Consider the following 10,497-nt stretch of genomic DNA (forward strand, 5'->3'; position numbering starts at 1 on the left):
TCAAACTGAGACAGACGACAGAAAATTCACACAAATTGATACAAACAAATTAACCAGGGATCCCTTCCCTGCAACTATAAGAACACAATAACACATAACACGACTACACAATCTTATTCGTCCTACGGGTATATCACCCTCTAATATCCAATCAATGCAATGATATTTATACTATATCTAAATTCATTCTCTTTCACCAATCTAACAACTTGGACAACCACAGCATATGAAATAAGCAAACCAAAACCTTCAATAACGGATTACATTTTATATTCTCATCAGAAACCCTAGGTCGAAGCCTTAATATCAACCAGTAAAGTTAACCCCTTCCAACCATTCCTTTCAACGAGTATAGACAATTTTATGACGAAACAGTTCATTTGTTCAACTTGACCTCCTACATACTTAAACAAAGAGAGCCCAAAAATTTTACGCATTTAATTCGTCATTAAGATTGCAACGTGTTAAAGTGCTCGGAACATCAAAAATCCGAAAATGTGAAACAAAACAAACAAAACCGAGAGATGCAAGGGCTTCGAATATTAAAACTGGTTAATTCGCGGGAAGAATATCTTTTAAGCTAAGACGGAAGCGAAGGAAACCAATAAAAATGTATCATAACATTAGATTTGGAAAGGAAACACATAGCATAAACGAAACAAAACTAGGAGCAATATTTGCTGGGGAAACACGCACACTACTTCGATCTCTGTCTCATCTTTCGGCGCTTCCTCTTCAATCTCCTCATACGCTTCTTCTTCCACTGTACAAATCCACAATCTCAATCAGAACACAGATCGCACAGCACAGTATAAAAAGATCAAATGAAATGAAAGGACGTTACCTTAGCTCTCATGGTGAAGATCAGCAACCGAAACGAGACTCAGAAGTTATACACTGGGCGGAGAAAGCACTGAGACTAGGCTGCGTATTATTAACAGAGACTTACGTTTGGGGAATTTATAGCAACCAAAAACCCTAGCAAATAACAGGTATTGGGCTTAATTGAGACCAGTTCAAACCTTTGTGTTTTGTAACAGGCCCAATTAAAGCAAATGTTAGTTTTTAATGTATTTTAATTTAGAGGAACAACATATTATAAAATATTGTATTTAAAATTATTATATAAACAGAAAAATAATATGAAATAAAACACTTCTATATTTATATATTGATTTAATTTTTTTTATTGATTTTTTGTATGACAAAATATTTTATTGTGATAACTACAAATTTTATATTTTAAAATTTATATTTTAAAAAAATGGATTGGGTTTTGGACTAGTGTTAGTGTGCAAAAGCATTGAAAAAAATAACCCAATATAAAATTGAATCAATGTAACCAAATTGACATCTCTAACTAGAGACTAACTAGTGTAGCTAAACAAAACTAAATGCAAAATTAACATAAAGACTTAATTTTAAAACTTAATGTATCGAAAATATAATATTACTAAATGTATAAATAATACACAGGGTAAATTTTGCATTTAAAGTACTTTATTTGTATAGTGAAATAAGAAATCTAATTTTTTTTTTAAAAAAACATGTTAAAATTCAAAATATTTAAAAAAGGGGTTAAAATTCAGTATTAAAGGGATCAGTATTTTAGGCTCAATTGAGTAACAATTATGCAACAATATTTGGTTCCCGTGTGATGGTGAAGCATGTCTTTCTCCCATCCCACTTGTTCTTTCATGGTGTATCTTTCAATCATGTTCATTTATTTCCCATTTGGTACATAGGAGACAAATATAAGAAAACAATAGAGGGAGTGAGAAAAATAAAATAAGAAACGAGTGGAAAGGGAGATATTTATTTTAAAAAAAATACATAATTTGCTAGACATGTTATATTTAATAAATAGATAAAAAAATTTATAGTATATAAATTGATACAAACTCATATTATAAATTATTTTTTAATGTTTACTTATATTTAAATTTCGAAGTCATTTAAATCTTTCTAGGCCGCTATCAAAATTATCCATAAATATAATTTCCATACGATTTTAACATAATTTATTATTAATAATATGAATTTTAATTTTAATTATGTATAATAATAATATTATTAATAATAATCAAAGTTAGAAAAAATATATTTATTATAAAGTTATCGTTAATTATGTTTATAAAAATTATTTTATTTTTTCTATTTTATATTATGTTTGCTATGTTAAGAAAACAACATAAACCATTATAGTATTATGATATACCATTATTTTACATTTTCCATCAAATCTTTAAGCAATTTTTTTTTCTCACTCTATAATTTTGTTTTTCCTTAATTTTTCATGCTTCTACTTTCCATATATCTTTTTAATTGTTTTCTTGGTTTCCGTCTTTGGTAGCTAGCAAACTGATATTAATGGAGAGTGCCCACGATACTATAGGTTAAAATGAAAAAAAAATAAAAAATGATGAGCACTTAACTTGTATTTGAAGACACAATCCTGCTCCATACAACATGAACATAACAAATACGTATAAGAAAAATGGTTTGTAGAACACGCTTGTGGTGCGCGCGTATATATATACATTGTTTTCAAAATAATATCACAAAGATTCTCTTATAAAATTTATTGCTCAAATTTTGTCTTCAAATTTCTATTTACATTAGGACAAAGTATTATTTTATATCGTTAACTGATGTATACACGAGTAATATAGAAAGTGATATATTTCACATTCAGGAATCATATTATATAAATAATTTATTTTACGTCAATTTAAATCATTCACGGACGTAGCATAAATATCTTTTTATCTTAGTTTGGATAACAATTGATGTAAAAGCAAATCAAGAAAATTCATTATACATCTCTTCGTGAAGTAACCAGCATAAATTATCTCATTTTTTAATAAACTACATATTGTACATCAGCGTAAAACTTTTATTTATTTAAAACCTTCCCTCCATCCTATAACTTTTTCCCATACATATATAAATTACTATATAGATAAAAAAAAAATAGTATATTTTATATATTTAGTATCTTCAAAAAAATTATATATCTATTTCCATAGCTATAAAATATTAGCAGTTGTGTGCTGTGATGCATCAACCTGTGGCGGCTTGTGGCACAGGTCAACATCGCAACTTGTGGCGGCAACGAGTTACAAAACAAACAACGGCAAGAGCGAAGCACGGAAACATTAATGACACTGAGAAAAAGTGTCAAAAATAACAAAACAATGAGAAAAAAAAAAAGATAGATGCTAAGTTAAAAATATATATTTTCTAGATAGTAAGAAAATCAACATAAAATGTAATTTTTGTGTCGTTTAATATATCAATCAACATAAGAAAATATCCTTCCGAAATGAATATAGAAAGTTATACAAATTTACAAAATTATTACCATAGTTTTTTTTCATGGATTTGTTTGGCTAAGGAAAAGGGTGAGTGAATTGGTTAATATTGTGCTGCTGTTATGAAGTGCATGAAAGCAAGGTTCCCACGTGATAGGTCTATTACTTTATCTTATCTATTATGCGATAAACCGCAAGGTCCATGCCGAGATTTGTTTTCGTGTTTCATGTTATATAATATTCAAGAGCCAAAACTTTCACATTGCATGATTTCATTATGTCTCCAATATTTATTTATTAATTTCTTTCTAAAATAATTTATTTCAGTAGCCTAATAATCTCATATAAATTATAATTTAGAAGTACCGGCGAAAGTTAGTTTAAATAGACAATTATTTTTTAAATTTTGGAAACACTTTTTAAAAGTATGAGTTTCTCGATTTTAAAGTGGATAATATATCAAATATAATAATTAATTTTAATAATATTATCTTAATATACTCAAAATCGAAATATTAATAACGTAAATAGGATGATAAAATGAACTAGTTTGATTGTCACTAGTCTGCCAAAAAAATGGGACAGTCATAAGAAGGATTGACTTAACACTTTTTTTTTCTAATCTATTCATTTAGTTATAATAATTGATAATATTATTTTAAAAATAAATAAAAATGTAAAAAAGACAATAAAATTAAATCAAACTTTAATATTTTAATAAAAAATGTTTAATACTTAACAAAATAAAATGAATATCAATAATATTTCAATAAAATAAGTAATATAAAAAAATATAAATAAAATTCTATATAAATATTGACTATCACCAATTTTATTCAAAAAGTATGATATTTTTTTTTTTTAATTCAAAATTTTAGAAAAGAAAAAGTTGATGAACTGACGAGTTAGGCGGATTGAAGGCAATACAGACTGATAGGTTCAAAAGATTGATCCATAATGATGGATTAATGGATCACTCTGGCAAACTCAACCTACTTTTATCATCCTTAATTGTGAAAATGAAAAAGTGATTCTAAAAATGAATCTATCACTCTTTTAACTCTTAATTAAAATTTTATTCCCATATATCAAATAATTTAAAATTACTTTAAAAAAAACAATAATTTCAAAACACTTATATTTCATATAAAATAGATTAGTTAAGCTGAAGATATAAATTTGTAAAGTCTAGTTATCATAAAGAAAAACTCACAAGTCACATGAAAAAAAGTGTATATAAATTATAAATACCAACTTAAAAGTCTCTCTATATTAAATTGTGATTAGCTAAAAATATCATCTACAAAGCAAGTTAAAGTGAGGGCGAAATAATTGTCATGCAAATCCTTTGTCCTCCTCCAAAAAAAGTAGATGATTGTCAATCAACTATAAAAACAAAAAACTCAATAAAAGAAAGTCTGCTTGAACACGTTTATATTCAAATTAGAAAATAAAAATATAGTTATCAATTTCAATGTAAATTTGACTGTGATCTTTAATTCACTAAATAAATACTTCTAAGAAATAACACAATTAAATAGTTATCCTTAAACCGTTGTTATCTAAAAAAAAGGGAAACTTTTTTCTACAAAATTAAAGTTGTTGCCTTTCTCCCTGGTTCAATTGGATAATGCCTTACTTTCGGTTTACTCTCGATGTACACATCACTCCAAAGTACACAGGCACAACTGAAATATGGCTTTTTATTTTTTCTGACAGCATTCTTTTGAAAACACAACAACGCCAAGAGGATCAGGTGAACAATCTAGTTACTACTTGCTTCACGGAACTATCACATGATACACCACCAACCCATATCAGTCATGTCACTAATCAATCATTCACCTCACATGTGCCGTTTCATTTTTTTTAATATAACATATAATATGGTGTCATATGAAAAAAAAGTTCACCAATCCTAATCTATCTATCTATATAACATAGTATGATGTCATAAAAATGTTTATATACATCACTGCTTTATCAAAATAAGAAAGTTCAATGCACGAATTGCATTCTTCATCTCTAATATCAGGCAAGTTTCCGCAATGAATGCTGCTGGTTTATCTAAGAACATCATGGAAGTAGGAAGATTAATTTTGTTGCAGGACATTATTGTCCCTGTGCCCATGTTCCATTGCTTTCCAACAGAAATAGGTGCAGGAAACCATCGGATAAGGAGGGACAAAGAGATGAGGTGTCCTTGAACTCAATAATTACTTACTCAGCGCAGCATTGCTCAAAATGTACAAAAGGAAAAACATTAAAGAAGTTGATTGGGTTGTACTTAGGTGAGAAGCAAAAAACCTCCTTAAATCAAGAGAAGAGCACCCATCGTTGTTGATCTTTTTGGGGTCCCAATCCCAATTAAAAAAATCTTGCCATGCCCAATTATAGAACCTTGTAAGCAGGACCACATTGGTGACTCAGAATAGCAACGTCTCTGAGGACTTTTGTCAAACAAGTGGCGCTGAGGAAAATTATATGACTTTCCGAACCCAGTCGTCTATCATCCAACGTGGGAACATACCATAATTTAACAATATCAGAGACAAACTCCACATTCTCCCCCTCTACACCATGTGCAACTGTTTAACGATGTTCTACAAAACAACTAAAGCAATACAAAATTTTGCCAAGAACAAAATTGAAGACTGTATATATCCATATATGATTAGTAGAAATCTGGCACGAGTTCTTTTTACAACGATTTACAAGACGCGAAACAAACACAAAATGTTGTGATTCTTCTTCCATGTTGGAAAATAAGATTAAGAAAAGAAATCAAATACTGTTTTAACTTCGGCAGGGTCTCAATTTTGAGCTCTGATTATTTAAATACAAGGTTTATTTTTCAAGAATAACAATCTCACTCGATTGATTCTAAGAAGAAATCTAGAACTGGAAATCAATTCTTAGGGGTGGTTCCTGAATCAAAATCTTTGGGAAAGAAGATTCAACCTTGAGAGAAGCTCTGCAGAGAGGGCAACTTGAGTGGAGAGTGAGCCACCTGTCAACACATTCACAGTGGAAATAATGGTCGCACGCCGGCAAAACCTTCAATTTCTCGCCGTCTCTGAACTCGCCGAGGCAGATGCTACACTCGGTTTCGTCCCACGCGCTTTCGTCGCGATCCGAGGGCGCGTGGTGAAGGATTATGGGCAGTTTCTTGATGGTTGCGGGGTCCAGTCCCTGTGCTGGCAGGAGTGGCGGCGCGTGGGCAGCGGCGGAAAAAACTGTGGTGGGAAGGCGCCCCTGGTAGCGGCAAACCCAGCGCGTGTAGATGAAGAGAACCGTGACGAGAAGGATAATGGAGAAGAGTACGATGACGAAGAACAAAGTCCTTCCTCGGATCTCGAGGTCCCTGTCATCGAGTTCTGTGTAGTGCCAAGTGAATGATCGTGTATCTGGGTTCGACATCGTGATCTGATTCCACGGTGTGGGAATTGAAAGCGGCGGCGGTGGCGAGTAGCGGAGGAGGGCTGCGACGGTGGGGCATCAGAACTAACAGTATCATGTGACACTGTTTGGTGCTGCAGTTAGTAACACTGGCAATTATGAAGTGAGAGCTGACACGAGTGGGTAACGGTATTTATAGTTACGTTAGGTGAGTAAGTGCACTCGCAAAAGTCGGCGCGTGGATGGAAATATTTTAGTTTGCTTTATTATTAAGATTTGTTCTGAATTTTAATTTGATATAAAAAGGAAAAAGGGAAGCGAATAGAAGAAGAAGAAGAAGAAGCGAATAGTAGTTGTTGATGCAGCAGAGTGCTTAGGGCGTTCGCCGACACGTCCTTTTTCCTTGGAGACACCATCGCCATAGTGGATATAATCGTGTGTCCTTTCTACACTGGCTTCTTTCTTCAAGGGAATTTCTTTCAAGAGACATTAAATTAATTGCTACAAAAATAAAGTTTATGTGTTTCACTTCAATAAAAATAACACATTGAAATTTTAAAGTTCTCAATTTCATTCTACCTTCTAATTTTATGATTTTACTCCTTTTTTTATGTTTTTGTCTACTTCTAATTTCTTTTGCTTTTGAGATGTAGGGTGGTTATATACTAATTTAGATTATAATATATGTACTTAATCTCAAATCACAAAGTGGTACAATATGTGTAATATTATTTTCTATCATACTTATACTAATTAAGTTAAAACTTAATTTAAAAATCAATTTAAATTGTTTAAAAGTATAAGTGATTAAAATAAGATAAAATATGAATATTTTACTATATAAGTTAAAATGTTTATAAGTAGAAAATATAATTATTCAAATTTTATTTTAAAAATCATATTTTTTTAAATACTTTTTAATTGTAAAGAGTTTATCTATCTAGAATCTATCTTAGTGATCATAACGGAAAGTAAAACACTCGTTTTTTTTTTCTCTGACAGATGGTCAAAACTTCATTTGGGTTCAAATCCTACTGATAGGTCTACTAGAGATTCATAACTCGTTTTTAAGTAAGTTTCTCTTTGCTCTTTATCTTGAATTAGATTTATGAAAATAATTGCATGTCTTATGTAAATGTTTAGTTTTTCTTTGGAGTAATGGAATTGGAGGCTTAAACTTTATTTAAACAAGTTAAAAAAGTAATGAAATCTATTTATATTTGATAGTACCTTATGGTAGATGATATGAATGTAAGAGTAATTTGGTCACGATTATTTTGATTTCTATGAAGGATTTGTGTTTTTGTTTGAAACTAGGTAAATGTTTGAAATGAAGTAAAATGTTTTATGTTTTTTAATGAAAAAAATAGTTAATTTATTATAATTATTGTAGATTTGATTTATGAGCTTAATGAGAGTGAAAGTTATTTGGAGCAAATTAAAGTTATTATAATTATTGTGTTTTTAAACTTTGCATGTTGAAAACTGTTATATTGGTTTTGTGTAAAGTTTTGAAAACAAGTTAAATTATATTAAGAGATTTTTTTTTTAAGTGAAAATATAGTGAGAAATTATCATTTGTTTTTATATTTATTTTTCTCAAGCTAAAAGTTTTCCGCTCAAACAAAAAATAGAGTAGAAAATGATTATTGTTTCGAGCCTTATTTTGATTATCTCATTGTTCTCCAAGTTGCTTTCTTTTTCCACTTATTTATACTCACTTTTTTAATTAATTTGCTTATCGATCCTATGGTGTCCTATGGTGGACGCAAAAATGTTATTACAAAAGTCTATAAACAAAACTCTTTTTTTTTAAATGTGTTGACTTCTCGGTCTCAGTCTCCTCTTTCGGATTGCGCTTTCAGTTTACTCTTCCTTTGATTTGGGATTGAGTTTAGATGACCAGTAAACTCACTTAACTGAGTTAGATCAATTGAGTCTCTCGGTTCTTGATCTCGGTCTCCTTTCACAGGTGGATAGATGTACCAGCAAGACAGTCCAATGCCAAAGTGAAAATCAATTTTATTATATATATGTATAATATATATAATTTTTTTTTGAATAATTTATATTAAATTATTGATCTGTTATAAAATACATAATCATCACTATTTGCAGAAACGCACGTGTATTGTTCTAAAAGAATAAAAGTAAAAGGTCAGGAAAAGTAGGGGTTGGTTTATTGAAAGAAAAAATAAATTAGGAAAGAAAACGAGGAGAAACTGTAAAGTAAGATTGGTTGGATTTGTAATATAATAAAAATTACTAATATGTTTTTGGGTTATCTTTTTGACAGTATATGTAAACTATATGTGAATAATGATTAATTAATAAAAATAAAAGATATTTTATTTTATTATTTATTTATTTTTAAAAAAAATTGTTCTTCTCTTTAAAAAATTTGGATGAAAATTATATATATAGTCACATGTTTAAAAGTTGAGAAACCTAAAAATAAAGATTTAGATATCAATTTTATTCTGATTGTTAATGAAACTAAAAAGAAATTTATAAAATTACTAATACCTATATATTTTTCAAAATCATTGATATTAGTTATATAGTCAGTAAACAACTGACTCTTAAGTTGAAAGTATAATTATAATGATTAAAAATATATTCTTATAATATTAAATACATTTTTAAATTTAATTATGCATTTGTAATCATGTAAATTATTATTATTATTAAGTCATCTAACTTTTTTAATTTTAGAATAAAATAATTAATAAATTATACTTTTAAATTATTATCATGATTTGCTCAAATGAAATTCACATATTACATAAATCGGGTTTCGATAAATACTTCACTCCACTTAATAAAGTTTTAAGTTGATTATTTTATTTTCTATTTAAAATTTAATCTATTTTTAATTGAGTTAGATTGAGTGGATGAATTTGTCATATATTTTGATTCTGGTTAAATTTTATAGTTTTAAAATATTTATGATTGAACTTTTTTAAGTGATTTATTAAAATAGACTACATTATTTAATATTTAAATACGTTAATATTTTAAAAATCTCATTTAATGAATACAAATAAAGGAAATTAAATAATATTTTTATTATTATTTAATAATTTTAGTTGGATTGAGTTTTGGTTCAACATATAAAATCTGTTGCTTTACCGGTAAGATATTGGATCTGATTAAGTTAAGTGTACATAATTATACAGAAAATTAAACTTAATCTGTTTTAGTTGGATTAAACTGAACTTTCATTCATTTGATGTTTTTTTTTTTTTTTAATTTAACCATATTATACTATTACTTAAGAGAATATAAACCAGTGTCTAATAAATATATTTTATTGACTCAATCGAACCCAAACAAATTTGAGAGTTTTCATTATTATCATGACATACACTAAACCTAACCAATCTTTTATGGGTTGGATGAATGTTATATGTTAAACTCGTAACTTAATCCAACTCAACACAGAATATTAAATAATAATAATAATATTAATATAATTATTATTCAATTTATTTTATTATTCTATTGATTAGGTGTGTATTTTGAAATATTAAATTATTTAACAAAAAATAGAAACCAACTTAACTCAAATTTGGATTAAATTATACACATAATTTTTAATCATCAATTTATATAATTTAAAATCATATAATATATAAATTCGTGTCCCTATATCCTATATTTTTAGATTATATGTATCTTTGTATTTATATCTATATCGTATCAGTATATATGCTACATAGGTATAGGTTGAGTTTAAAATATTTTTTCTAAAAAATATATCTATACCTATATATAAAGGGGA

The 10,497-nt window shown here is 28.3% G+C and overlaps 1 protein-coding gene and 1 long non-coding RNA gene across 2 annotated transcripts; both read right to left on the reverse strand.

The window, feature by feature from the left end:
- Positions 1 to 556: 556 nt before the first annotated feature.
- On the reverse strand, positions 557 to 1,003 carry LOC137815084 (uncharacterized). Its single transcript, XR_011081713.2, has 2 exons — positions 845 to 1,003; positions 557 to 763 (listed from the first exon to the last, which is right to left on the reverse strand). It is a non-coding gene; the product is annotated as an uncharacterized LOC137815084 (long non-coding RNA).
- Positions 1,004 to 5,944: 4,941 nt separating this feature from the next.
- LOC137815085 (RING-H2 finger protein ATL66) lies at positions 5,945 to 6,888 on the reverse strand. Its single transcript, XM_068618121.2, has one exon. The coding sequence runs from the start codon at positions 6,732 to 6,734 to the stop codon at positions 6,210 to 6,212; it is 525 nt and encodes a 174-aa protein (XP_068474222.1). The 5' UTR covers positions 6,735 to 6,888; the 3' UTR covers positions 5,945 to 6,209.
- Between the last annotated feature and the right edge of the window lie 3,609 nt (positions 6,889 to 10,497).

The sequence above is a fragment of the Phaseolus vulgaris genome, chromosome 1, assembly GCF_051622355.1.
Source record: "Phaseolus vulgaris cultivar YP4 chromosome 1, ASM5162235v1, whole genome shotgun sequence".
Classification (NCBI taxonomy): Eukaryota; Viridiplantae; Streptophyta; class Magnoliopsida; order Fabales; family Fabaceae; genus Phaseolus; species Phaseolus vulgaris.

Bases quoted from the DNA above. Each gene is read 5' to 3' on its own strand.
- LOC137815085 (XM_068618121.2), bottom strand. From the start codon at position 6,734: ATGTCGAACCCAGATACACGATCATTCACTTGGCACTACACAGAACTC.